Raw genomic sequence first — 27,682 nt, forward strand, 5'->3', positions numbered from 1 at the left:
CCTAGAGACACTGTGGTTGAAGAACGCAGAGGTAAGCTCGTACTTCAATCTAATTGAATAAAAAAAATATTCCGTCCTGATTCAAGTTTAAGCTAGCTCAAATTTCAAGTTGAACGCGTCGATTTCAGCAGGTAGCGCAAATTGCATCAGGTGTATAGTTTGCTATGTATGGACAAATTTTGTTGCACTTGGGTTTTCGCATACGTGAAATATTAAATAGAGTTCTTCCTCTCATGCATCGATCAAACAAGGTAGAAAAATTATCCCTTGCTAAGGCGACTAGTTCCAATGTTGTAGTTAGTATATCGGCGATGCCATCTCAAGTTACATGCATTAGAGCATCCAAATGAAAGCGGATATGTATAGACAGCTCTTATATGGTATTTATCGATGTCATACTTTTTATTCAAGCGGTAAATACTAATAGCCCTAGTGAGAGGCCGGGAGGAGAACATCTACGCAGATTCGCAGTAGTGATTATTCGCTAACGAGTTAATCTACCGTGGTATATGTCTATGGGTATGAAAATCTTGATACCGGAAGTCCTGCCAATTTCTTTACCAGGTGTATGGATCTCAACTGGGTCTACTGTAACAGGGTGTGATCGTGCATGCTTGGTCGTCAAGCCACCGGACTTTACACCTGCGCCGGCGAAGGCGCAATGCATAGAACCAAAGATTAAATCTAATGCAGGATAAGTACAGACGCTCCTCGGAGTTCATCGAACTCTACAAGCATGATGGTAACAATGCCAATTATTCCCCACACGTTGGACAGGCCAACTTTGGAGTAAACTGAGTTTTCCCTTGGACAAGCCGACTTGAATCCAACTTATGCGAAGTTTCATATCCTTTGCAGCTTTAACTCCTTTTGGTATAATACTGTATGTAATAGCACATATAATGATCTGCTTGCCTCGTCCACTCCAGTCTTACAAACATCTCATTCTTTACTCCTATTGTCTCTGAGGGAACTTGTCCATTCATTTTAAGTTCCTCGACGGGCCATTGGAAGCTTTCACACTCATTGGGTCTTGCAAGATCTTGATATTTTCCTTTTCTGATTATTCTTTTATCTTGTATTTCCCACGTCGAGATGTATATATCCACTCTTTTTACACTTTCCCTCCTTACTACTCTTTTCCATTCAGTCGCTTCGCAACAAGACGCAACATGTGATAGTGAGACCCCATGTAAGCTTGGCTGCTGCTCAAACAATGGTAGCTGTGGCTTCGGACCAAACTGGTGCAGTGATGAAAATTGCCAGAGCAATTGCGATGCTGTGGCAGAATGCGGAACATATGGCAATAACACAGACTGTCCCTTGAATGTGTGCTGCAGCCAATGGGGATTCTGTGGCACAACCGAAGAGTTTTGCCTCAAGACGGACGATAAGCATAGCTGCCAGAGTAATTGTGGATCGCCCAAGCGTGCGGCCTGCGCTTCGAGTTGGAGAAGCGTCGTATTGCGTACTACGAGACATGGGCAGATACCAAGGACTGTGACTCTTTCCGTCCCGAGGATATCCCTGTGAAGGCTTTGACACATCTGAACATTGCTTTTGGTGGTATTAAAAATTCCAAGGTCACCATTGATAGCTCTGAAATAATCCAGCGAATGGTTAAACTAAAAAGAAAAAATCGCTCACTTAAGCTTATCATCGCTATTGGTGGATGGGCTTTCAGCGATCCTGGTATGGCTGGTTATACTATCACTTCAAGTTCCTCCCAATACTAGTATATGTGCTGACTCTTTATCCTGTGTAGGGCCAACGAGGACTGCCTGGTCTGATATGGCTTCTAGCGAAGATAATCGGTCAACTTTTATAAAGAGCGTGATGAGTCTCCTCGACACATACGATCTCGATGGTATTGATCTCGATTGGGAGTATCCCGTTGCCGGTAAATCTATGCACCCCTGCCCACTCATAGTGTATTGATGAATACTCATGTTCTCCAGATGATCGTGGTGGAAAGGATTCAGATTACAAAAACTACGTGTCTCTGCCAAAGGAAATGCGTAGCTCGTTTGATGACGAGAATCCTGCATGGACTATCTCTATGGCTATTCTAGCTAGCTATTGGTACCAGAGCATTTTGATGTTGCAGGTCTTGAGCCCAATGTGGATTGGTTCAACCTCATGAGGTAGGAGGATTACGATCCCATCATAAAAATCTGATACTAATGGTTTTAGTCACGACATGCGCGGAAAATGGGACCAAGAGAATGAGTGGACTGGTCCATACGTGTTTGGCCACACAAAAGTCACCGAGATTGAGAATGGCGTAGATCTCTTGCGAAGAAACGACATCGATTTATCAAAAGTCAATCTCGGAAAGGGCTTTACGGGAGAACTTTCACTCTTGACGACGACACGTGTAACGAGCCAGGTTGTGTCTTTAGCGATGCTGGCGTGCGTGGAGAGTGCTCTGGTGAAGATGGAATCCTCACTTTCAAGGGCAATCTTCCTTGTCCAAAAACCCGTTACAAAAATACAACGTGATCACTAAAATTGAACACAGAGATTATGGCTCGCCAGCATCGATTGAATGAGAAAACAATTCGATACGATGAGGAGAGCGGTGTCCGATATATGATCTATGACGGCAATCAGTGGATCACTTATGATGATGAGACCAGCTTTAAGAAGAAGCGAGAAATGCTAGATAAAGAGTGTTTTGGAGGTGTTATGATTTGGGCCATTGACCAAGACACCAACGACTTCCAGGCATTAACCGCTCTACTTGGTGACAAATACGTCGCAGGCAGTCTTCCCGAAGGTGGTGATCTCAGTGACGAAGAAAAAGAGGCTCTCGTCGACGAAATGAGTGGACTCACTGGAGATAAATGCTATGTCACTACGGGCTGTGTCGGGGCAAAAGCAACGATCGAAGGGAACTCGAAGTGTAATACAGGCGACGTGACTGTGGCGTACGTACATTCGCCAGGTGAAGCTCCGTTTGATCTGTACGGGCCTCTATCCCATAACTCCCAAGCTTGTGCTAAGGGGACATACAAGCGAGTATGTTGTCCTGCCAAGACGCCCGCCGTCAACTGCAAATGGGAGGGTGCCCCAGGGGGAGACTCGACAAAGTGCACAGGCGGGGAAGCTGAAAACACTTGTGGCAATGGAAGGTTTGAACTCTTCACAGACCGATATACGGATGCCGATGGTGGCAGCAAGTGCTCCGGGGACTCAAAAAGATCCCTCTGCTGTGACGGGCCGCCTGAGATGCAGAAATGTCACTGGTCTCCATGCACCGTATTCGGTACTTGCTCGAGTGGTTACGCTCAACGAATCGCCACCAGGGGCGATTTTTGTGAAGATGGATCGTTTCAAAATTTATGTTGTGAGCTTGATGGTTAGTGTCTGATCCCCATGGTTGCTAAAACGAAGCTAACCCAGACTAGCTGCGCTTGACAATTGTGGCTGGGTACCGGAACTCGAAAAGGTGAAAGACAATTTAGTGAAATTCCCAGATGCAGCGGAATGCTCCAGAAGATCCTGTCCATCAACCCAGCTTACCGCGGCTAAAGCCATATTACCCGATAAAGCGGGTGGACGTATCGCACCCTGTGGTATGTCCGGTGGAACTATTCAACATCGACTACGTTGCGATCCAAAGCCGAACTTGGATCTTCCATTCGATCTGAAGAAAATCTTCCCAAACCCAATCGGTGAAGATGTGGCTTATCAGTACAGCGACAAACAACGATGATGACCCACATGGGCCAGATGAAACTGACTTTGGTGATGATCCTTACGGATTAATCGTGTTGGATGGAGATGAAGATGCCCTTCAAGGAGAGTTTCCCAGTGACTTTGCTTTCACCCATGCCGAAGATGGATCAGGAAATCCCATCCAGAAGCGAGAGTTTCTCACCCGTGATGAACCTAATGTGGTGGACTGGGCCTTTGAGCACGAGGAGTCATCCCACCTTGTGTACTGCCGGAAGGATCGAGAAGCCGCTTGTGATAAGGTATTCAAAGGAGGTGCTCCAGATACCATCATATCCCTCCCTAGACATATCGGGTCTGGCCCTTATGCGCGTATCATCTCGATGGAGCCAGTTGGAGAGACTGATCTCTCGGATTTCCACATCAAAAAACGTGCTGTTGAGCAACACGATTTCGTGGTGTACAACTTGACAATCGACTAGCGCTTTGAATTGATTCGCCGAGAAGATGCAACCGTCAACGTTCGCATTGATTACACAAACCCGGTGCCATACTGGGACTGGATGACTGGCCCTGAATCTGTCGGTGGAAAGAGCAAACGAGAGTTGCGTCACGAGAAGCGCTGGTGGGGCGAGTATCCCGACTGGATTAAGAGGTTTACAACCCTTCGCAACTATGACAAAGGAAAACTGCCTATGTCCATCCACAAGACAATACTACTATATAGTAGACGGGCTCAGTATAGGCATGGCAACGTCGATCTGAAGGCTGGGTTAGACGTCACATTAGACGCTAAATTTGACATGAATGCGCGTTACTGGACGAAAACCGCTTGACAAGAACAAGGCATGGAATCATGCTGGCAACAACAAGAAGTCCTTTACTTTCCACCTCTTCAATTCAGATTCCGCCACCGGACCAACTGGATCAGCCTATGAAATTTTCAATCACAACATCGCAAACGGTGAAACTGGTCGGGAGAGTAGGATTGAAAACGTTGTGGCGGCTTTCAATCTCATGGGCAGCTTGAAGTACGATGTTCTCAGTTTTAACGCGTATTGTGTGGTTGAAAACAGCTTTCGCGACCATACGTTGTGGGGTAATTTTGTGAGATTGTCAAAGTAAGTTCAATAATTTCCATCAATTATTGCATGAATGGCCGGCTGCTAATCGATCTGCCAGATGCAATGTGAAATTTGACAATGGAGCTGCTCAAGCCAAAATCAAAAGAGGCGAGGAGCAACGCAGAGCGAACTCTTCAACATCACCAGTAGGTTGCTCCATTGATTATCTACAGTTTACGGTTCGAAGTATCAGGCTAAGATTGTTCTTCTAAAGGCGTTGAAATTCCAGAGGATGCTGAAGTTTTCGATATCCAAGTATCGATATGATAGATAGCCTCATTAAATCATGTCTAAAGGCATTAAAGAGTTTGACCTGGAGCATAGATCTAGACCTCAGTCCATTTTCAACTCAATGGAGTAATTTCCTTCTAAAACTTGAAGTAATGGCCACACAGAACAGACAAGGCCTCCTGAGAGTGTCCGGGTTTCTGTCCGACTAAATTTCCATGGCTTTCTGTTAAGCAGAATATAGTACTCAACATTATTTAACATTTTTACTTTGAAAAATCTTTCATATGATAAGTTGAATTACACATCAATACCTTGGCTACTTTGAACCCTCGGGGTATTTAGTCCAAACTACTCCCCGCGGTCTTTGCGAGACTTCCGTCTTCTGTTTGCTTCCCGCATCCTCAACTTCTTCTTCCCTTCAACCCGCCCCTGCCAACCGAAAAAAAAAGCTTCCCGCGCGTCGCATAATATATTTCAAAAGTCTTTCCGAATGTAGGAGACATTGGAAGGAAAGCCTCTTCAAACGAGTCACCACGTTATAAAATGCTCGATGAACTCGACATGAAGCCATTTGGGCTACTGCCTTTCGATCACTATGTGATGGTATGGATGTTTACATCAGTTGAAAAGAGTCAAGTCCAATGCGAAATCAGTACTAATACTTTGAATATCAGGATAAATGGGACTCCGAATCCCCGCTTGCGAAAACCCAACAATTCCGCGCCCTTGTCAATTCTTGGGTTCGTCTTGGTAAAGAGGGCCGCAATGTAACGTTGGCACTTTAGCCCACCTGTCTTTCTTGGCTTCAACACTGACGGATAGCAGATAGAAATACCCAAATGGTCACGAGTTACTACCTGATGAGATTCCCTCTCATGTACCTCAAGATTTGATGTCAGATGAAGAGCGCGCAACAGATGGTCAAACATCACGAATACTTTGGATTCGGACGTGGTTCGGGCGAAAGGACGACCCGGCCAGCCAGAGCGCTGCCGACGCAGGATATAGGCGTATCCGCTCAATAACGGCCGAAGATGATCTAGATGATACTTTGGACAAAGAGTGCTTTTTCGACAGCGAAGAATTCCGTTCTGATAGCTCTTCGCCTGACGGGGGCGAAATCCCCGTTTTAATCGATGGAATTGCCTGCGGCACGCCAGGCTCTATGCCATCATATATAATCACAGCGTTAATGAAGAAGCCAGATATGTTGGACGGCCTCTCAGATCGGAATTGGCCAACAGAACCCTTTCTAAAGTTACCTGAGCCAGATATTTTCCAATATCTCATGATCGTTGTCGCCGATCGTAAGGCATGCGAGGAAGAATGGATGTTGTTTTTGGCTGTGAATCATAAAGGAAGGGTTCTTCCATTTCGAGTTCGGGAGAGGGCTTCATGGACAACTCAACTTTTATCCAATTTTATGAATGGTCAGAATTTGGATGAGAATACTGATAATCCTGAAGAGGATATTGAATATTACATGCATGAAGGAGATGGTTGGGCCCCTTCTTCTGCGCCATGAGGGCAGTGTGTGAACCTGGGCGAGAGCGACTGAAACGCGAGGATAGAGGTTCTCGAAATACAAGTTAATCGTGTGGTCAGTCTACATAAAGTGGCTCAGCTATTAAGGGCTTAGTACCTAGTAGCTCCTACTAGCAACTCAGGAAGAACGCTTGGGGAGGCTAGTCTCTTAGGCTCCGCATGGGATTTCCTGAACTCTGCAGATCACACGTAGCATTGACAGGATCTGAGCAGAGATCGCTACAGCCGTTACTTAACATTCCCTCTACTAGTAGTACTAGTATTGCTACAGCAAGATCATATGATACTAGACAACATATAATGGAACTCTAGGCTCGGAATTGAAGTAATTACTGGCACCAAACATTTTATGAAACGATCTCTAATACTATAGGATCTACGCTACACTGATCTTTAATACTGAGTAAGAGTATGACTACGGTGGCCCCAATATTGCACCCGTGGAACATGTTCGTATGTAGGTGGCCCCCGGGGCCGTGAATGGGCCCCCCGCTACACCTTCCTCTCCCTTCCAATTCCGCCCCCACGTCCCCCTTAGCTCTGGGGTTTACTCCATGCGCTTAAAGATATGGTCATGGCAATCCTCAATCACAGGAAAGACATCAAAATGACATCCATTTCACCATACAGAAGACCTATTAACATATGCCGATGTTTTTGAATGACTTGGTGGACAGCAGATACTTCCTACTGTAGCCGGAGAAAATGTAAAACTGGTCAATAAGCCTTTGTTATCAGGGCTAACAGTCTCGAAGTAACCAAAGAACAAAATAAAAATAAAACCAAAGCGCAACAAGATGAAAACAAACCAACCAAACCAAACAAACTGAAATTCCAATGTGAATAGAATCAAACAAACTCCAATGCATTCTCACAGACTGGGAGATCTTCTTTTCCCTCACTACTATCATCCCAATTGCTGCTTTCATCACTGAAATCATCTTCGTCATCTTCAGGCTGTTTCTTCGCAACATGGTTTATATGACACAAAAGCTCGCTAGCGATCAAAGCGCCAGCTTGCGAGGCTTGGACTTGGGAGGGATATGATCTGTCAAGAATGGATTTCTACGTATTGTTTACGACCATGTAGGGTAGGTACAATGCCTATTATGGCATGTACTATGCCTATTATGCAAAACTTTAGGTATGAGACCTATTCCAAAGTCGGCTGCGGAATAGTATGAGTGTTCCACAGTTCCTGCCGGATCTAGGGAGCCAGGATTCTAACGAGTGTAATTGAAATTTGTATAAACTGCGTCAAACCCAACAGGATTTGCAGTCGAGCCTCGAATGGACGATCATGTCATTTTAAAAACCGGCAAACACCTAGAGGTATTATTATTCACGCACAGTGCTATGTCGAAGGATTTAAAGTGTACTAGTATCTAGTAGGACAACTTTATGCATAAGGCGAAGCGGATCTTGAAGAATCACCCGACGTAGTAAGATTTACATAGTGCATCTGCAATATGCACTGCATCTGGAATCAGGATGTACCTGACATGGGTTGCAGCGGAACTTCTCCCGATCGGCATCTGCTAGGACTAAGTGGGGATCATAAATTTCATGATGTGCCAGGGTAGCGGAACCTGACAGTATCCCGACAGAAATTTAATTTCCCAGATCAAGCAAACTGAAAGTTGAAACAGCCAAGCAACTAAGAAAACTAAGAAAACACGAAGCGGAACTGGTGGAGCACGAGGCCGATACCGGCTGATTGATTAGATCGTAAAGATACGCAAGACGGATGGATATACGCAACCTTGGGATTCATCTTAGAACTTCAAGTTCACGGGTATTAAAGAGGTGGCCATGATTTACCACCATGCTACCTAATCCCCGAGCTATTAGTCCATACCTGACAGAGACGATCATTTACGGACGATCCGGGATGACCGTCCGTGGCCCACGGTGGACTTGAAGGTCTCCTTGAATGAGTAACAAGTGGCAAGGAATCTTCCCGGACTTGCAGAGCTCCACACCCGAAAAATTCCACAATAAAGATGAAAGCCGCTCCACTAGCTCCGTGAAGAATTTCTTTCCGGTTAGACCTCCGGGGTTGTTCAAGTGAAATGGAAGTTTTATCAGATGAATTCTGCTCAGTGGGGTCCCACGAGAACTACTGTAGCTCGGTTCTCTCCAATGTGGATCAGTCATCACAAGCGAAGGATTGTACATCATTGAACACCTTGACGACATTGTAAAGCCTACTCCCTGGCTAGGAAGGTTAAGCATCAATTGCAACTGAAGGATTATATAAAATAACAGGCTGTGACGAAATAACAATATAATCCCCGTCTAGGAAGGTTAAGCATCTCGAAGGATTATAGATGATATAATGTTGTGACGGAATGGCCTTGTCTCCTTAGTCCAGGAAGGTTAAGCGATCCGCACCAGAAAGAGCGAAAGACCCATCAAAGTCCAAGACACGGAACGAATTAAAATGAAATGGCTTGGCAGAGGGCTGTTACTAACTTTTATTTCAATTTGAATTTCGTTTTTTTTTTCTTCGGTGCGCAAACGGCGCCAGGTCCGAGAAAGAATGTAATCTCTAAAAAAAAAAGCAAAGAAAACATCACCATGAAGAAAATCCTTTCGGCAGTTTTTTTTAGCACAATCCCTCCCTTAGTGTTGAAGAAATCCAAGACAAGACTACCGCTAGCTCGCACGGCCATTAAGCATGTTTAGCGAGCGTAACGAAAAGTGGATCCAGGCGTTCTAGAATTACCAACTCCGTACCATGATGATGACCCCACCCCGGAAAGCCACTGGCATATCTGATTGAGCGACACTACGTAAGATCGGAGTGGGATCTGATGCGCAAGAAAAAAAAATCATTGCCGCGGTATTCGCCGGCTGTCAGCTACCTATAAGCCCAACCGTGCGCGCAATCCAACCTGTTTCCCTCTTCTCCTAATTTACATTCTCTCCCACCATAATGACTACCACTAGGAGTGTTCAACGTCTTCAGCAGACGCTATCGCATGTGCAGCCGGCGTCAGCGCCGGTCCAATGGTCTATCGTCGCCGGACCGACTGAGCCTGAACTATTGGATATTACGCTTGGTGAGCTGTTGACAATTCAGGCACTACAGTACGGCAATTATGAATGCCTTGTGTTTCCCTGGACTGGCGCGCGCTGGACATACGCCAACTTGAAGGAGGAATCTGAGCGTCTTGCGCTGGGAATGTTGGCAATGGGAATTCAGAAAGGTGATCGCGTTGGAATTATGGCAGGCAATTGCGAACAGTACATCTCCGTATTTTTCGCTGCTGCGCGAGTCGGAGCTATCTTGGTTGTGCTAAATAACACATATACACCATCGGAGCTTCATTATGCGCTCGATCACTCAGGTAATTCCCAGCGATTTATTTCCCCCCCCCCAAAGTATAAACTTGAAGGTACTAACTCGATCAACCCATCTTATTTAGGCTGTAAGGTTATGTTTATCACACCCCGCATTGGTCGTCATAATCTTGAAGAAGTCCTGCAACGGCTGGGTCCACAGCCCAAGGACATCGGGACCTCCAAGGCCCTGGAGGAAATTGTTATTCTTCGCGGAACATACGAGAATTTCCCAACTTACAACGATATCATCGCTCGCGGAGCCTCGCAATCTACATATAATTACATGCTCCAGGAGCGCGAATCCTCATTACGACCCGACGATGTGTGCAATCTTCAATTCACCAGCGGATCAACCGGTAACCCCAAGGCTGCCATGTTGACCCACCAGTAAGTCCCTCCATCATGATACATGCGCACTGAAATGCAGATAAAGCTCAGTATCTAACTACATCAACCTTGCAAACAGCAACCTCGTCAACAACTCCCGGTTCATCGGTGACCGAATGAAGCTCACATCATTCGACGTCCTCTGCTGCCCTCCACCACTATTCCACTGCTTCGGCCTAGTCCTCGGCATGCTAGCCGTCGTAACGCACGGATCAAAGATTGTTTTCCCCAGCGAGACATTTGACCCTAAGGCCGTTATCCACGCGGTCTCCGACGAGAAATGCACCGCTCTCCACGGCGTCCCCACAATGTTCGAAGCTATTCTCAGTGTTCCCGGCCCCAAGCCCGCCAACTTCGATACCTCCAATCTCCGCACCGGTATTATCGCCGGTGCCCCAGTTCCCCGTCCCCTGATGAAGCGCCTTTTCGAAGAATTAAACATGACCGAATATACCAGCAGCTACGGCCTTACCGAGGCATCACCAACCTGCTTCAACGCTTTCACCACAGATAGTATCCACACCCGGTTAACTACAGTCGGAAAGGTTCTCCCACATGCTCGTGCTAAGATCGTCGACGCCAAGGGTAACATTGTTCCCGTTGGACAACGAGGGGAGCTCCTCATGGCCGGGTACCAGCTTACCAAGGGATACTGGAATAACCCCGAAAAGACGGCTGAGACCTTCGTGACCGATTCCGACGGAACACTCTGGTTGAAGACAGGCGATGAAGCCTCATTCAATGAGCAGGGCTACTGCACAATCACCGGACGATTCAAGGACATTATTATCCGCGGTAAGATCCAGATCTGACCCATACCAACTTCCCAGTGACCACATCCCAAACAATTCCAACTAATCTAATCACATCTCCAGGCGGCGAAAACATCTACCCCCTCGAAATCGAAGAACGACTAACCGCCCACTCCGACATCGAACTCGCCTCCGTCATCGCAATCCCCGACCAAAAGTACGGCGAAGTAGTCGGCGCATTCATCCAATTATCCACCGGAAAGACACGACCCTCCGACGAAGATCTCCGTCGCTGGACACGAGAAACTCTCGGACGTCACAAGGCACCACAGTACATCTTTGTATTTGGAGAAGAGGGGGTATCCAGCACAGTACCGATAACGGGGAGCGGAAAAGTCCGGAAAGTGGAATTGCGAGCGATGGCGACCGAGGCGTTAGCGAAACGGGCACAATAGATGGAACTCAGTTCAAAGCGGGTTAGAAAATTTGGCAACGGGCGTAATTAAGTGTATATTTCTGGATAATATGGTTTTTGTTTGAGACGATGCGAATATTATTATTTTCTTCAAATCCTTCCTCTGAATTTCCGAGAAAAAAAAAAAAACTCCACACTGTATGCGGGGCAAGGTCTCGTACACACTGTACAAGGCTGGTAAGAAAGGAGCTCAATTGCGTGAACGTGGCGGGTCTGACCGCAATCGACTCCTCAATCAGATTAGATACTGCGGACCCGGGACCATCTTGTCTGATCGAGCTCTGGGCTTCCATTGGCTGGTGCCTTGTATTGGACGGTTACGGTATTAACGCTAGTAATCTACATACAACCCACTCAAACTCTGACTGAAACACGCAATAAGGAAATAAAATCCCGTGAACAGTTCACGGACGCGAATTGCATGTGCTGTGGGATTTTGGGCCTTGGTCAATATCCAGAAGGGTGTGGATGTTGGGATCATGATTATGGGGGATCCCTTGCATACAGTCTATGTAGCTTTAAGGCTCTACTATTCAGGCCCAAGTGGTGTCGAGTATTTAACCGAAAATACCTGCAGTATTCTCCCCGCTTGCGCAATCGGAGACTCATCCACTGGCCTGGTGTATACATACTATCCAACGCAAGGAAGTTTTCGCACCAACTCCTGCAGGGTCTCCTCATCGCAAGTTAAACCCCAAGCTTAAAACCACCAAGACACCACACAGGTTGTCCCATCCGGGTCAATCGGTACAGTGGGGCAGCGCTGCCACCCTTGGCCTTTTTGGCCAAGACAAATGAACACAGGTCCTGACCGCAAGATTCCGACGCAGTCGGGAATACCAGAACAAAGCAAAGAATGGATGAAAGGTCTGTGCCGAGTTGAGGGCTGAGATGCTACTCGCTGGTTGGCTCGGTTGATACTTGCGTCACCCCAATAACCGGATCAGCATCGGATCTGATAAACTTGCGCGTCTGGAACCCTCGTTGACACACCGATGTCGCATCTGATAAGATCGTAATCTGCACGAGTCAGGATCACTACTAGGATTTCTCCATTAGGCTTACGGATTCCGGAATTATGGTAGGGTACATTATTAGCAAGGATCTTCCGGGGTCATTTTGTTATTTCTTTTTCTATTTCTTTTCTTCCACTTTCCCTCCGGTCTTTACTTGTTCTTCCCATCCTATACTACGGCTGCCACTGTTACATCTTCCGCATTCCACGCTATACGTCATAATAAAATGCCTTCTAACGACGGTGTCCTTGCTGTTGCTCGATCATTCCGCGTACTTGTCATCGGCGGTTCTTATGGAGGTCTAGCAGCTGCATTGAACTTAAGTGACCTGGCGCGGGGTCGAGTATGCCGCTTCGAATCCAACCCTGATGCAAAACCCCCTAAATACCGTATACCACTCCAGATCACTGTTGTCGATGAGCGCGATGGATATTGTACAGACTCCTCCAACCAAATCTTGCTTATAGAGCCAGGAACCGACCAGACACCGCTAACTAATCTATAGTCCATCTGATCGGAGCACCGAAATCCCTTGCATGCGAGAAATATGCTTCAGATACATGGAGGCAATTCAAAGATATCCCGGCACTCAAGTCTCCAGATTTCAACTTTATTCAAGGCAGCGTGAACAAAGTTGACTGCGCCTCAAAGATTGCGCATATACTCGATACGGAAACACAGGAAAATCGCACAGAGAAATATGATTATTTGATCGCTGGATCTGGTCTTCGACGTGTCTTCCCTGTTGTGCCACAATCTCTCCGACGAGCGGAATTTCTGGAAGAAGCCAAGAAACATGTCGAGAATTTGCGCAATGCTAGCGAAGGAATAGTGGTTGTTGGCGGAGGTACGCATTCACAATTGCACATATAGTGATTACCCGCTAACTCGATATGATTCATACTAGGTGCGGTTGGAATTGAGATGGCAGCTGAGCTGAAGATTCTCTACCCGCAACAAAGGATCACACTCATTCATTCTCGAGCCCGACTGCTCTCATCTGAGGACCTGCCAGACGACTTTGCCGAACGTGCTCTCGAGATTCTCCGAGAGGAGAATGTGGAGGTGATTCTTGGACAGCGTGTTGTAGACACAACAGCCGTGGACTCGGGCAATGAGAGGGTGTGGCGATTGACTCTAGCCAATGGGGAGAAACTCACTACTGGACTTGTTTTGAGTGCTATTTCTAGATCAGTCCCTACATCAACGTATCTCTCACCAGAAGCCTTGAACGAGGAAGGTTTAATCAAAATTCGGCCATCGTAAGTTTCATTATTCGTTATGTACATGTGGTTCTTGTGACCTAACTAACACGACACGAAGGCTTCAATTCTCCGGCGATGTCCCTAATGCAGAGCACCATTTCGCAATCGGCGACCTTGCAGATTGGTCGGGTATTAAGCGTTGCGGCGGAGCGATGCATATGGGCCAGTATGCAGCTCAGAACATTCACCAGCACATGCTGGCTGAATGCACAGGGGAGAAACCGGAATTCAAGACTCTGAACGCGTTCCCGGCAATGATTGGACTAGCGCTCGGTAAGAAGTGTGCTGTTTATACTCCCGATGAAGGTACCAGGGCCTCTGAGGATCTCATGGATGTCATGTTTGGGAAGGACATGGGAAGCAGCAGTCAGTATATCTCATGGACCGAAAGTAATCTTTCAGATTGGCTAATAGAATGCAGTATGCTGGAACTACATGCGTCTCGGCCACCCTCCCCCGGCTTGAGAGTCCTATGGGCTTCAATAACGCCTTCGTCATGGTTGCGCGATGATGTCTGTTGTTGAGTTGTTGTAGTGATTTCTTGTGATTGGAGGAATGGAATTTGCAGATCTCAAGGGTTTATCGGTATCGATGGGCTAGTTTTAAAGCCTCGGCGTTGTTTTTAGCACAATGTTGGAATTCTCAATCAATTCAATCAACTTCTTCGACTCGGCAGTCATTGGCCTGTAAACAGGTATCAATTTGTAGACGGAGCCATACTGGGCCTCATAATAAGACTGCCATTTCGATGGCCATTCGTATATTTGAGCTGGTGGTCGCAAAAGATGACAAGTGACACATACCACGAACACATGTCCCTGAATGATTATATGAACACCTGGGCCATACCGAGCTGCACCACCATCCCGTGGTTGGAGCCCGCAATTGACACAGAACCGTTTGGCGCGGTCTTTCCTTGATAGTCTGTGTTTAAGTTGCCACATTGGCTCGGCAAACAGATTTTGTGAGCGTAAGCGCAGGCAATATCGACAGGAGTAGAGATCGCGGTGGCGGGCCCATCTTGTGGTTTCGGCTATAAGCAGTTGCTCATGGGAAAGTGGTGGGATAAGGTTGAAGAGATGGACGCATGTCAGTCTGAGCTGCAGAACGCTGTTCAGGGGCAATTCTTCGATGATTTGAACCTGTAACTCAAGTGGGAGGTTCAAGAAGAACTTGAAGTGCTCCATGGGTGATGAGAGGAAGGTTTGGATACTGCTGAAGCAGTGGGTAATTTCCAGAGAGTGTGTAAATAGACTCGATATGAGAGCCGATGAGGCAGTATGATTGGAACTTAGCCAAGCGAAGTTGCGACTCGGAGATGAGAGTGGTGGAAGTGAGAGGTGAATCATGAGATCCCTCAGGCTGCCATCATATCTCACTCTGAACTTCTGACATATATATAGTAGCCCCCTGTGAATAAGCGACTCTATCTGACTCAATTCATGCTTTCACGTTTATTTTGCTCATTTCACCCAGGACCATTCCAGTCCAGTCCATCGGTCTTAACACCGATCAGCACCATTCCTAATCGGGCAATTGACGCGCTCTAAACAAAAATGCCAACTATAAAGAACCCAACATTTCCCAGTCAAATGAAATAGGAAAACCAATCTCAAGATCACAATGTCTCTATCTCTACTACGCTATTTATTTCAGCGAGTAGTCATCTTCTTTTTCCGCAGACTCGTCAAGCTGCAATACAACACCACCGCATCGCCAGATGACATCACATACATCCCCTCCCGAGACCCACACCGAAGTATAAAGACTCATGTGTATCGACCAAGCAAGCAAGACACTACTCGCACTCCCAGTCCCATTCCTAGTCCTACTCCAGTCTTGATCAACTTCGTAGGCTGCGGTTATGTCCTCCCCCTTCACGGGATGAGCGATAGCTTCTGTCGCGAGATCAGCCATCGAACAAACCACATCGTACTAGATGTCGAGTACAGACTTGCGCCCGAGAACCCATTCCCAGCGCAACTTCACGATGCAGAGGACGTGATAAGATGGGTTAAGACCCAACCGTCCATCTACGATGTCTCGCATATCTCCCTTTCGGGCTTTAGCTCAGGTGGTAATCTAGCTCTTGCGACTGCCTCGAGCTTTCCCAATGATGCACTGCAACTTCATTCTGTTATCGCATTTTATCCACCGACCGAGCTATATCTTGATCCAAAGACATTAGTTCCTCCAGAGATTGGTGGAAGTCCCGCGTCCCCGTTTGTTTATGACTTGTTCTTTGGCTGTTGGCTTCCAGATCGTCTTGATAGGAGAGACCCGAGGATTTCGCCTGGTCTTGCTAATGCTGAGAGCTTCCCTGAGAAAGTGATGATAATCACTACGGGATATGACCCGCTAGCTGCAGAAGGTGAAAGGTTAGCTGGGAAACTACGGGCGGATCCTAAGCGACAGATGGCGTGGGAACGGATTGGGGGATGTGATCATGGATGGGATGTTATTGCGAAGCCAGGGTATCCGGGATGGGAGATGAGGTGCAAAGTCTATGACATGGTTGTGGACATGCTTCAATCGTGATGCGGGACCCAAGTGCTGTATGTCAAATGTAGAGATGCGTCAAATATCATGGGATGGACTATAATCTCTTACTTGAATCTAAACACGGCTTTCATATCGACCAAAACAACCCGGCGTGGAACAATATTGAAATGCTCCTTGATTAGAAATCAATCATTGATCATATTCATAAGTAACATGGCATCCTCAGATTACCAGCCTAGCGTCTTATGTACAAAAGTAAAAGGGCCGATACAAGCCCAAGCACAAGTCAAAGAAACCGAAAAGCACATACTCAACCATCTATACAACCACAAAAGCCAACGCTTATTGCAGCTGCTCCGCCAACCACGACTTGATTTTCTTCCCCTGCTCCGTTTCCGAATTATCATTCAACATAATATGATAAATCGGCGCAACATGACACTCCCGATGCCCAACAAACAACTCCGCATTCCCAAAGCTATCCTTGAGTTTCTTTGCGAAATCCTGAATAACCGGTAACAGAATCTCATTACCACCACCCGTAACTAGAATCTCCTTCGCCGGCAGCGCAGCAAGCCACTCGGGCGACGCATTGAAAGGATCCGTATAATTATCGCGTGGTGCGTTACCCAGATACGCACTTGCCCAGGGCTTCGCAACAGCCTCGCTAATGATATCACCTCCATCATAGATTACCTGATCCGGATGCTCGGCATCTAGCAATGCCCACGGGGCAATAAGGACTGCACCTCCAATTTTTCCCTTGGGAGTCAGTGGCTCAATCTGTGGGTGTGGGTGAGCCATATGGGAAAGCACGCCGCAAGCCAGATTTCCACCGGCCGAGTCTCCGCCAAAGAAGACGGTTTCGGGGTTACGGTTTGGCTGATCGAGAATATATCTGGCGGCAGAGACAGCTTGTCTGAGTTGGTATGGATAGGTAGCTTCAGGGGCGAGGGTGTAGGTGAGTGCGAAGACGGCGACACTTTTGCCTGATTTCTCGAGATCGCGGACAAGTTTTGCGTAGAATTTGATGTAACCGCGGTTGGAGGCTAAGGCCCATCCACCACCTAAACGAAGGAAGTCGCGTTAGTATCAATCTCATTTCAATTCAATTCAAGATCATGATGGAATTGATCAGCTTCACACACCATGATACCAAATCAGCACATTAGTCGCATTAGGATCCCCAATCCAATGCCCACTAGCGCCATGACTCAATTGCACCGAACTGGCCTCATACCCCGTACCCTTCACAAGGCGATTATAAACAGTAACCGAGCCCGGGAGTATATACTGCAATTGCAACGGCGACATGCGCGCAGTCGCTTTGCGCAAGATGGCATAACCAAAATGCAGTAGCAGGGATTTAGCCTGGCGCTCCGTACGCCAGAGACCCGTTAATAAGGCATAAATAGCAGCAACGGCGACACTAGCTGCTGCTGGGAGGATATCTAGCTTCTCACAAAAAGACAATTTCACTTTATTCAGCGACATCGTGAAATTCTGGCATGATTTGCTTCAGGTTGCTGAATAGCGGGACCCTGACTGATAAGGCAAAAATGGGTTATCGCCCCTTAACCTCGGGATAAGTGTGAGGATGATCATCGTCGCAAAGCTATCCTGATGTGGTAGGGATCGGAGGTGATCCACTCTGACAATGGAACAATTTCTTTTTCTTCTCTTTTTGGTCTTTTGTTGGGGCCGAGGTGGTTGAGGGGTTCAAAGTGGGGAAAACTCGGCAACTGCCAGTGGCTGCATATGTGAACACCGTGACTGTGACCATGACTATGGCCATGACCCTGGCAGCATGTAATCTATAGATTAATACTGTATACTGTCAAGACTATTGTTATAGATCAATATATCGAACTCTAACAATCCTGGCCAGATCATAGTGTAACGCGATCGGGAATCTTGACTAACACTGTGTACATAGAGATAGTTGACATGTCGATATGAATACAATAACACCTCGGTTGCCCAGGGAATAGAACATTCAATTTCACACTTTGACAACTCACTGCTGCCTATAACCGTCTGATCGCGACCATATGAACATGATGCCGAGTATCTCTCCTCTCTTAACTCAACCGGGGAATATATGCAGAATAGGCTACAAGTGTTGGATCTCAATCCCAAAAAAGGGCAAAAGTCGCCGCACAGACCCATAACGACGCCATAAGAGGGATCCACTTGACCGATCTGCGCAGGGGGGGAGAAAGAAAAAAACCGAGGCATGTGAGCTGCATCATTTTCTTCAAAGTAAAGACAATCTCTCTGTTTTTCTGTACTTTCCATTTCACAATTCTATCATCATGAACGGTCATGCGAACGGCAATACAGAGTCGCGCATCGACGTCGCGATCATCGGAGCGGGACTCTCTGGTGTAAATGCCGCTTACCGCCTACAAGACACTTGCCCTGAATACAGCTACACTCTTTTTGAAGCTCGCAACGATGTCGGCGGGACTTGGGATTTCTTCAAATATCCCGGTCTTCGTTCCGACTCGGATCTCTACACTTTCGGTTTCCAATTCAATCCCTGGCCACACAACAACCCGATTGCGGAGGGCCACCTGATTAAGTCCTACATTCGCGACACCGCAGAGAAGTTCGGGATCGACAAGAACATTCGATTCGGTCACCGTTTGACCTCAGCGGACTGGTCTAGCGCAGAAAACACCTGGAAACTGAATATTGAACACAATGGCCACTCCAAGACCGTCACAGCACGGTTTATCCTCTTTGGATCAGGCTACTACAACTACAACGAACCCATGGAAACCAAAATCCCCGGTCTAGAGAACTTCCAAGGCAAAGTCGTGCACCCACAATTCTGGCCCGAAGACCTCGACTACGCGAACAAAAAGGTAGTCATCATCGGCTCCGGCGCAACAGCAATAACCTTGCTCCCCAATCTCGCCAAAACAGCAGAGCGAGTAACCATGCTTCAACGGAGTCCATCCTATATCCTCCCCCTCCCAAACAACAGCAACAGCCTACTCCTCTGGTGGCTCGTTCCACTCTCTTGGATCCTCTCAAAGAAGACAATTGCCAGAATCCAACGTATGGCCTGGATTCTAATAGCCCGCACCTTTTTCCTTCTCTGTAACAAGTTCCCCAAAATCTCCGCGTGGATCCTACGGTTGCGCTCAAGCTTCTACCTACCGAAACACATCCCCATCGACCCTCATTTCAAACCCCGCTACAATCCCTGGGAACAGCGAATCTGCGTCTCACCTGATGGCGACTTCTACCGCTGCCTACGTCAGGGTAAAGCCGATATCCGCACCGACACAATCAAAACAGTGACGAAGAAAGGAATCAACATCAATTCGGGCGAGACTCTCGAAGCAGACATCATCATCACCGCCACGGGTCTGAAACTTCTCATTGCGGGCGGGGCTGTGCTCCGCGTAGATGGAAAACAAATCGAGATCGGCAAGAAGTACCTCTGGAACGGAGTTATGCTTGAGGATCTCCCCAACGCCTCCTTCATCATCGGATACACCAATGCTTCATGGACATTGGGCTCCGACGCGACCGCGCAATTCGTCTGCCGCTTACTCAAATCTCTCGAGAAGCGGAAGCTCGTTGCCGCCACTCCTCGCATGAAGCCTGAGCTGGCAAAACAAATCAAGAACCTACCCTTACTGAACCTCAACTCTACCTACGTCACTACGGCTGAGTCTGCGATTCCCTTAGCTGCGGATCGGGGCCCTTGGCAACCACGCGATCACTATCTGAAGGATATCAAGTTCGCCACCAAGGGTAATCTGGATGATGGGATGGAATATGTTCAGGGGCCGAATTTGCATCTTCGCCCGAAGATTGCCTGATCGGATCCTTTGTTTCACGACAATTTGTGACGACTTTTATTCCCTTTTCTCTACTTTTCGTTTCTATTTGTCTTATATTGTCATCTTTTGGTGACTAGTTAGTTAGACTTGGCGCACTTCGGATTTGGTAATAGCGATTTACTTTTTATTCTTGTCTTTTGGAAATAGTCATGGACATATGAATGCCAATACATACCTTGAAAAAAAATGACATCAAATCAAATCAGCCCGCATGAAGCTACTTCGGCCCCGGCCCTTGCATAGAAATAAGCGGCGCCCCATGCCCCGGGCTTCTATGTCCCCGGGTCCGAGTGGGGGCGCCTTTCATCTACTGAGTAAATCCTCGGTATCCATTGGTGAATCGAAGTTCCAGTGATCTGTGCGATTCATTGAAAGGGGGGATGGCAAACATACCCCCGGGCCATGATCTCACCATATTAGCCATTCAAAAGTTGTACTATGCTTGAATCATGCCTACCAATTCAAGTTAGGAACCTTGGTTGATGCTATCATAAGCACAGTCATACTGTACGCACTGGATTCCTACTGACAAGTTGGTCTTTCCTATTTCGGTGACCGCAGGCGCTAATGTGATTTTGATTTGATTTTACAAGTTGATGATGAGCTAGCTAAAGCCTAAAGATACTTGTTAATCAATAATGTTGCTCTTGTCGTAACAGCCAGCATACCCAGCTCTTAGATCACAGCCTGAAGCCCCAAGCAGCGGAGCATTGGAAAGGATTCTCAATCCGTACATAGATAAGACACATCAATACTCATCATGCCCAGGTGCTTGTCAAAAAGCGTGATTTCTTCGTTTTATCTTGAACTTGAATATTTATGAAATCGACACCAAAAATATAAGACCGATGAATAGCTTGAAATGAAATACAAAAACGCCATAATGTCTAACCAGTTCTAAACTTGAACATATCAAATCTTCTGACCCTCCAAGTCCGTCTCGACCATCTCCAAAAACCGCTGCCACGACCGACTAGCCCTCGCAGCATGCTCACTCGGCACCAACGGATCATCCGACTGCAATGTTCTAGAAAAAACCTCCATACTAACCCAACCCTCATAACCCAATCGATTAAGACAAGCATCCGCAACCTCGCGAATAGGAAGATACCCGCCCCGCTCCTCTTCACACGGAAACAGACGAGCATTCCGGGACCAGCTCAACAGCGTCGGTAATCCGGGTACAGTCAAGAATGCCTCTTGTGGATCGACCCGCTCCCCATCCGCCAACTGAACCATCATGACACGATGGGGATCAACCTCTCTAACAAGTCTTTCCATCGACTTATGCAAATCCGCATCCGCATTCCCAGATACCCTCCCAGACGAATTCGTAGGATCAGCCCAAACCCTCGCGGCAATATTAAACGTATCCAAACAAATGCCCAGATTAGGCCTATCAGCCCTTCGAACAATATCCCAACAAGCTTCCCACGTATTCACATATGTACCCCAAGCAAGCGCCTCATAAGCAATTCTCACCGGAAAAGCGATATCAGCCGCTTCGCCCAAGTCATCAACAAGTTGATCCCGATCACCCGTAATCTCAGCCTTATCTAAAAATGAAGATGGGATCAGAATGAACAGCGAGTCGCCTAGAACCTTACAAAGCTCCACCCAGTGGCGAAGCTCATCAAGTCGCTGTGCATGTTGTGCACGGTCTATGAGGCCCTCGTAATGTCGGAAGGGTTGTAGCGCAAGAATGCGGAGCCCCCGCTCTGCGCAAAGATCGCGGATGGCGTGCGCAGCGTCGATCTCATATTCGCGATCGGATCGGGCCGATAGTGCATCTGTTGCTTGGCCACGGAGTGTCTGCGCAAATTGAGCGATATCGTCGTGAAATAGCTCTAGACCTTCCTGGCCGTTTTGTGCTGCAGCTGCAAGTTTGGCTGTAATCGAGTGGAGATGTGCGACGCCTAGACTGACCGTTGCGATGGCTGGTTTCCATCGCAATTCGGCTTCTGTGGGTGGAGTGGGAAGGGAGTGCATTGCCGACGCTAGGGATGTTTTGACGTGAAAATTGAAAATTGAAAGTCTTCCAAGGTCAAGTTGATTTAGTCTTTCGCTTCTATCGTATTCAAGTTTCCGAGGTCAACTTGAAGGTTCTCAGGCACTTGGGTAAATTGTGAGTCTAGATTGAATCTGTACTCTGTTCCATTCACCCCTGAATTCTGTCCCCTCTTCGTGACACTCCGTCATATAAATATCCCTTGACAAACAACGAGGATTCCGCATGATTTCCTCGGTATCGTTTCCGTGTCGATCGCAAGGCTCAGGGGTGACCCAATGCGTCAAAAGTGGACACCGGACGTCCGTCGCAGGCCAGAATCCAATTGTGGATCGCTGTATCACCCGTCTTTCAAGGTTGTGAAGACCCCACTTTCCCGATGATAAGCAAGGAGGATGCAATGAATCGAGGTTGCAATCGAAGGAAGAGTCTCAGAGACACGGCAAAGCGACGTGCGGGCGGCTGGACAGGAGAAGGAATATTGCGCGGGGTGCTAAAGAGACAAGAAGGTGAAGGTTTAAGATGAAGATGGATTGATCCTTCCGAGCGGACCGCCATACTCGCCAAAGGAAACAGTCTGTCACCATTTATTATGGTCTGCTCATGTACCTCCAAAGTATGGAGTACATTGTTGTCTTCAACCAGACATTGTCGTTCCATTGACCTTGTCAGTACTACATGTCATCTACGGGGTGTCACTGTCTTGTTCCACCATTGTACAAACACCCTAGTAAGAACTTCAATCTACCAACTTTTAACCAACGATGAATAAACTCTGCACAGATACGATTCATTCTACCATTTGGACCCATAATGATGCACATCCTACTCATGACGCCGCTACTACCGCCACCGCCGCTTAAGTACCGACACCGACGATCGTTTCCGGCTTGTTTCCCGTCAATTGACAGCGACAGGCGGATAGAAGCAAAAGTAAATCAGACCACTGAGATTATCAGATTATCATCTTGAGACGGGAATCACGCACTGGTACGGTGTACCAAGTAAGTAGTACATGCATGCCTCTTCGGCGAATTATTTTGTAGAGCCAGCGGCACCACAATTTAACTTCAAGTTCTGAAACCATTGATCACCCTGCAAACAGCAATACATTATATATAGAAATGCTACTCCAAAAGAATAATAGAGATCTACTCTCATTGTTCAAACTCGATTCGTTAACCATGTGCCAATGTCTGAGCCCCCTGGATTCCAGATCGACATTCCATTATCAACACGGCCTGGCCGTTGTAGCATTGCGGGTGGCGATTGGCTCTTCTGTCTCCGCCGATGCTGATCGCCGATCGATCAACGCCCATTTTCCACGTAGAGATTAGTGTTCAACTCGTATCCCAAAGCGGGTGGGCAAACGAGGCTGTTCAGTGTTCATGTATTGTTGTCCTGATTTAACTGGTGTGTAGACCATTAGCAGTAAGGTTTCACACTAAAACATAGACCGGGATCATGTCAACGTGGCCTCCGAGGCTAATTTGAGTTGTTATCTGTAAGGTGAATTTTCTCTACTCACAATCCCTTTCGTGCAATTGACAATTTGCGCAAAATACCGCCTGGCAAGGAATTGTTGGTCCCGCTATCATGTCTTGGCCTTTACCATAGTCGCGTTCTGCCTACCGGCCTGGGTTTGGAGTAAAAAAAAAATCGCATTTGAATAAAAAATAGGCGGGAAACTTTGCATTTACACGTGTTTTCTTGTATCTAGATTGAATGGATAATGGTGAACTGCCATCAGGTACAAACACCATGTCACCAACAAAGGATAGATAATGAGTTTTAAAAAACAACTCGTTTCAATCTAATTAGGTAGTATATAGCAGTCATGCATCCCATCCCATCTACTCAAGCGCCAGGACGACTAAGAATACACAGGCTTCAGATTGAATTCAGTATCTCGAGTCGTCTTTTCGAACGCATCTTCATCATAGAACACAGCCCGAGCTTCGACATTTGAAGGAGTGCTCTCAAAGAAGCTCTTCTGAGAAGCTGGGAGGTGGCACGTCATGCTCTTATTTGGAAAATGAGGGCTCTATAATTTTTAATATTATTAATATCATTATTTAAACAGTATTCGCCGACATTTCAATATGAACTTACCTGATATCCAAGTCCAAGCATAATACGATGAGTGTCAGTCTCATTAGGCATCCCAGCATGCCAAAGCCTAATATCACGAACCATGATATCACCCGCAGCACAAGTCTGCTGGATAGGAGGACGAATCATTCGACGCGCATCCTGCGCCTCTTGGGTAATAGCAGGAAGAGGCTCACCCATAAGATAATGCCCTGTTACCTGCTCCGGCTTTGTGGCAACGATTTGATCGTGATTGGATGTGTGTGCATGAGATCCAAGCCAGAACTCAGTCGCTCCATTCTCAATACTAGTTGAGCATAGGGGGATGTTTGCGATGAAAAAGTATGGATATTGAGGATGTATGAACGCGTTATCTTTGTGGACTCCTTGGCGCATTCCTCCCGTGTTGGAAAGGGCGGTATTGGCAGTTAGCCAGTTCCAAATAGGTTTATGGCCGAGATATCTAAGGAGATGTCAGGATCGAAACTTGATTTTTTGATTTTCTGCCGATTTCTTTCTTTTTTCTTTCTCTTTGCCATTGATGGGAGCACGGGGATCTTACGCGTTGGCTAGTTGTAGAACGAATGGATTGTAGTAGATATCGTCATACAAAAGGTCGGGTTTAGTGACAGGCGGTCTCTGGAGGAAGTTCGCTAACATATGTTAGATCAGTGCATATGCAGAATACCTTTGAGACTCACATTTCACTGAATGATTATAATTCTGAGTAGGGTCGTCTCTTTTCTTCTCAGCAGCCGCACTCATCTGCCGATTAAGTGCTGCGATGTGATCCAACTTGACAACGCCCTTGAGTACAACCAATCCGTCTTGGTGCATTCCTTCAAGAGCCTTCTGAAGAGAGAGATCAGAATATTTTCCATTTTGACGCTCCTCCTCGGATATCTCCACTGCTTGAGCTTGGGACTGGGACTGGTTATTCACTGTCATAGTGGCGCAGATAAAGAAATAAAATGATTTGATTGGATGCAATTTTGGATGTGATTTTGTCCTGTCTTGAAATAATTTTGGAATTCACCTATAACCAGGGGTAGTCGGGTAAGAAGAGGGGAGAGAGGGGGTATGAAGCTTCGCGTAACTCCACAGCCTATCTAACTCCGCAGCGGGGAAATGGGACGTTCAGATAACTGACACAAACCTTATTCTATTTTGGGAAAGAAGTCTCAAGGACAGAACAAGAGGACTAATATTTTAGAGGCTCAATTATCATTGAGTCTGCTGCGCAAATGTACTATTTGCACGTATCCAAGCACCATATTTAATAAAAACAAATGGTACAACAGCAATCGCGATCGAAAAGAACCCAAGCAGCGAATTAGCCCAACCAATACCTAGCTTTGAATACATCGGGTTAGCAGCCATCGGAAGGAATATTGCGCAGAATGAGCGCAAGGTGCTCGCCGCGGCAGCCGCAGAAGCCGAATATTGTTTATAAGCATCGGTCAAATAGTTCAAAAGAGCGATGAAAATCAGAAGATATCCGAATCCGAAGAAGATCCCAGACATCATCGGCATGACAGGGTGGATGGAGAGCTTCGATGACCATCCGAGCCAGAACAACGCTATAGGGATCCCGGGAGCGCCTACACAAGCCAGTGGGAGGCGTCGATACTCTTCTCTTGTTGCCCAGTTTTGCCCAGCTGCCAATGCTTTGCTGTGGTATCTACTGTATAAAAAGAAGGCGATAAAGGCGAGGATGGACCCGGGTAAGACTAGAAGCTGGTTAGATATGACCAAAAAAAATGGAGAGATTTGTATTCTTACTTGGAAGAAAAGCCAATCCACTGATTCCAGCAGATAGTCCGTACAGATCTGAGTCAATTAGTAACAATTCGATGAACCACTGACAAAAATATGATTTCGCTTACCTTGAAAGATGATAGGGTATGCCTGGAAGTAGAGGTAGAGAATGGAATAGATAAGAGCAAGATAGCATGAACAGCAAAATACGATGGACTCTTTGGTGAATAGTAAGACTGGACGACTCAAAATTGTAAGAACTTCAGTCCAAAGAGATGGTTTACCATCTGTTCCAGAATGAGTGGTCTGAGCCATCTCCTTCTCGCCACTGGCACCCTCACTCCTCTTACGCAAAACTGGAACATATGTTTCTTGCATTGTGAGAAGCATTGGAAATCCAGGAGACGCAATGATAAGCCCTGCCCAGAAAGACCATCGCCAGGTAATAGTCGAAATAAAGCCAGAGATAATAGGTCCCAAAAGTGGAGGAAAGGTGGTAGCAAACATGAACCACGACATTGCCAATCCGCGGTGATGAGGATCCGCGTAAATATCCGAAAATAGGCCTCCCAATACAGCATTAGGTGCAGAGCCCCCGAAACCACAGAGGAAGCGAAAAACGAGCAGTGCGGGGAAATTCGGGGCTAATGCGCACGCCATCGTGAAGATGAGATAAATGGAATATGTTGCGATTAGTACGGATTTCCGACCGAAGTGCTCGCTCAAGGGACCAAAAGTGATAGGGCCTGTTTGTCGTGAGTATATGAGTGTACGCTACTATAGGGATCATTTGAAACTGTAGATACCTATTGTGAAACCTGCCATGTAAAGAGAAGTTGGCAGCACCATTTTGATGCTATCGCCAGGGATATCAAAATCGGCAGCGAGTTCATCATGAGCACCAGATGCAATGGAAGAACCCAGTGAGCTATTGAAGACAAACCATATCCCAGCAACTACAATATGAAGCTTTTGAGACTATTTGAATAGAGTTAGTTTATGTCAAGTTCAGACTGTAGGTTACCCTGAAGCAACATACCAAGCTGAAATCAAAAGGGTGCTGGAACTCATTATGAATTCTGGTTTCTCGAGCTTGACAATGAGATTTCGACTTCGAGATTGTCGCCATTTCTTAAGATGGCTAAGTCTGCCCGATTGTAGTTTGGTGGTTAACCAAAGGTGACTAGGGCCGAGAGAATGGCATTTTCAAACGAAGGGCCATGGTGCATCGGCATTCATTCCGAGGTTATTGTGGAGCCCCATTGTAATTTTTTCATGCGGGTGGGCTCCGTCAGTTGTTGTCTTTTCCAGGATTTCAATCGTATGCCGACAATTATGGGTCTCTGTACGTAAAAGCCACCGTGTCAGAGCTACTCGGCAACCCGACCATTGGTTTAATGTACCGAGTTTTTCTCGTCAAAATCTATCTTATTCGCGCGTAATGAAGTCCGACCCCACACATCCCGACGTCCCGGCGGCCCGCCACATGGTAGTACTCTGGATCATGATGCATTTTTATATTCGTTTCCTTCTTTATACTATATATGATGAGGACTGAGCCCTGAGCCCTGAGCCCTGTATAGCACCCTGTTCAACATATGATGCATCTGCTAGAGCAAGAGAAAGGAAAGACCGTGAATAG

At 46.8% G+C, this 27,682-nt stretch overlaps 10 protein-coding genes across 10 annotated transcripts; 6 read left to right on the plus strand and 4 right to left on the minus strand.

Annotated features, from left to right (window-relative positions):
- Nucleotides 1–1,327: 1,327 nt before the first annotated feature.
- N7478_009315 (glycoside hydrolase family 18 protein) lies at nucleotides 1,328–4,514 on the plus strand (the record flags this gene model as incomplete). Its single annotated transcript, XM_056925529.1, has 10 exons — nucleotides 1,328–1,370; nucleotides 1,429–1,692; nucleotides 1,766–1,900; nucleotides 1,959–2,018; nucleotides 2,090–2,144; nucleotides 2,194–2,423; nucleotides 2,522–3,361; nucleotides 3,411–3,578; nucleotides 3,703–4,115; nucleotides 4,161–4,514. 10 exons carry the CDS (start codon nucleotides 1,328–1,330, stop codon nucleotides 4,512–4,514), a joined length of 2,562 nt encoding a protein of 853 aa, XP_056774899.1.
- Nucleotides 4,515–5,576: 1,062 nt separating this feature from the next.
- Nucleotides 5,577–6,558, plus strand: N7478_009316 (uncharacterized protein; the record flags this gene model as incomplete). The annotated part of the gene is made up of 3 exons (XM_056925530.1): nucleotides 5,577–5,636; nucleotides 5,708–5,800; nucleotides 5,863–6,558. 3 exons carry the CDS (start codon nucleotides 5,577–5,579, stop codon nucleotides 6,556–6,558), a joined length of 849 nt encoding a protein of 282 aa, XP_056774900.1.
- Nucleotides 6,559–9,516: 2,958 nt separating this feature from the next.
- On the plus strand, nucleotides 9,517–11,520 carry sidI (putative long-chain-fatty-acid-CoA ligase; the record flags this gene model as incomplete). The annotated part of the gene is made up of 3 exons (XM_056925531.1): nucleotides 9,517–10,313; nucleotides 10,393–11,108; nucleotides 11,189–11,520. 3 exons carry the CDS (start codon nucleotides 9,517–9,519, stop codon nucleotides 11,518–11,520), a joined length of 1,845 nt encoding a protein of 614 aa, XP_056774901.1.
- A 1,262-nt stretch (nucleotides 11,521–12,782) lies between these two features.
- On the plus strand, nucleotides 12,783–14,286 carry N7478_009318 (putative pyridine nucleotide-disulfide oxidoreductase AMID-like; the record flags this gene model as incomplete). Its single annotated transcript, XM_056925532.1, has 5 exons — nucleotides 12,783–12,990; nucleotides 13,062–13,403; nucleotides 13,464–13,818; nucleotides 13,880–14,187; nucleotides 14,243–14,286. The coding sequence occupies 5 exons, from the start codon at nucleotides 12,783–12,785 to the stop codon at nucleotides 14,284–14,286; spliced, it is 1,257 nt and encodes a 418-aa protein (XP_056774902.1).
- A 1,158-nt stretch (nucleotides 14,287–15,444) lies between these two features.
- Nucleotides 15,445–16,359, plus strand: N7478_009319 (uncharacterized protein; the record flags this gene model as incomplete). The annotated part of the gene is made up of 1 exon (XM_056925533.1): nucleotides 15,445–16,359. The coding sequence occupies one exon, from the start codon at nucleotides 15,445–15,447 to the stop codon at nucleotides 16,357–16,359; it is 915 nt and encodes a 304-aa protein (XP_056774903.1).
- Nucleotides 16,360–16,665: 306 nt separating this feature from the next.
- Nucleotides 16,666–17,817, minus strand: N7478_009320 (lipase/thioesterase family protein; the record flags this gene model as incomplete). The annotated part of the gene is made up of 2 exons (XM_056925534.1): nucleotides 16,666–17,390; nucleotides 17,472–17,817. 2 exons carry the CDS (start codon nucleotides 17,815–17,817, stop codon nucleotides 16,666–16,668), a joined length of 1,071 nt encoding a protein of 356 aa, XP_056774904.1.
- An 821-nt stretch (nucleotides 17,818–18,638) lies between these two features.
- On the plus strand, nucleotides 18,639–20,162 carry N7478_009321 (flavin-containing monooxygenase; the record flags this gene model as incomplete). The annotated part of the gene is made up of 1 exon (XM_056925535.1): nucleotides 18,639–20,162. One exon carries the CDS (start codon nucleotides 18,639–18,641, stop codon nucleotides 20,160–20,162), a length of 1,524 nt encoding a protein of 507 aa, XP_056774905.1.
- Nucleotides 20,163–21,095: 933 nt separating this feature from the next.
- On the minus strand, nucleotides 21,096–22,172 carry N7478_009322 (sugar phosphate isomerase/epimerase family protein; the record flags this gene model as incomplete). The annotated part of the gene is made up of 1 exon (XM_056925536.1): nucleotides 21,096–22,172. The coding sequence occupies one exon, from the start codon at nucleotides 22,170–22,172 to the stop codon at nucleotides 21,096–21,098; it is 1,077 nt and encodes a 358-aa protein (XP_056774906.1).
- A 1,892-nt stretch (nucleotides 22,173–24,064) lies between these two features.
- On the minus strand, nucleotides 24,065–25,230 carry N7478_009323 (phytanoyl-CoA dioxygenase family protein; the record flags this gene model as incomplete). The annotated part of the gene is made up of 4 exons (XM_056925537.1): nucleotides 24,065–24,214; nucleotides 24,304–24,745; nucleotides 24,845–24,935; nucleotides 24,984–25,230. The coding sequence occupies 4 exons, from the start codon at nucleotides 25,228–25,230 to the stop codon at nucleotides 24,065–24,067; spliced, it is 930 nt and encodes a 309-aa protein (XP_056774907.1).
- A 276-nt stretch (nucleotides 25,231–25,506) lies between these two features.
- Nucleotides 25,507–26,700, minus strand: N7478_009324 (uncharacterized protein; the record flags this gene model as incomplete). The annotated part of the gene is made up of 2 exons (XM_056925538.1): nucleotides 25,507–26,012; nucleotides 26,169–26,700. The coding sequence occupies 2 exons, from the start codon at nucleotides 26,698–26,700 to the stop codon at nucleotides 25,507–25,509; spliced, it is 1,038 nt and encodes a 345-aa protein (XP_056774908.1).
- Between the last annotated feature and the right edge of the window lie 982 nt (nucleotides 26,701–27,682).

This window comes from Penicillium angulare (genome assembly GCF_028827245.1).
Source record: "Penicillium angulare strain IBT 27051 chromosome Unknown utg000007l_segment0_segment0, whole genome shotgun sequence".
In the NCBI taxonomy this organism is placed as follows: Eukaryota; Fungi; Ascomycota; class Eurotiomycetes; order Eurotiales; family Aspergillaceae; genus Penicillium; species Penicillium angulare.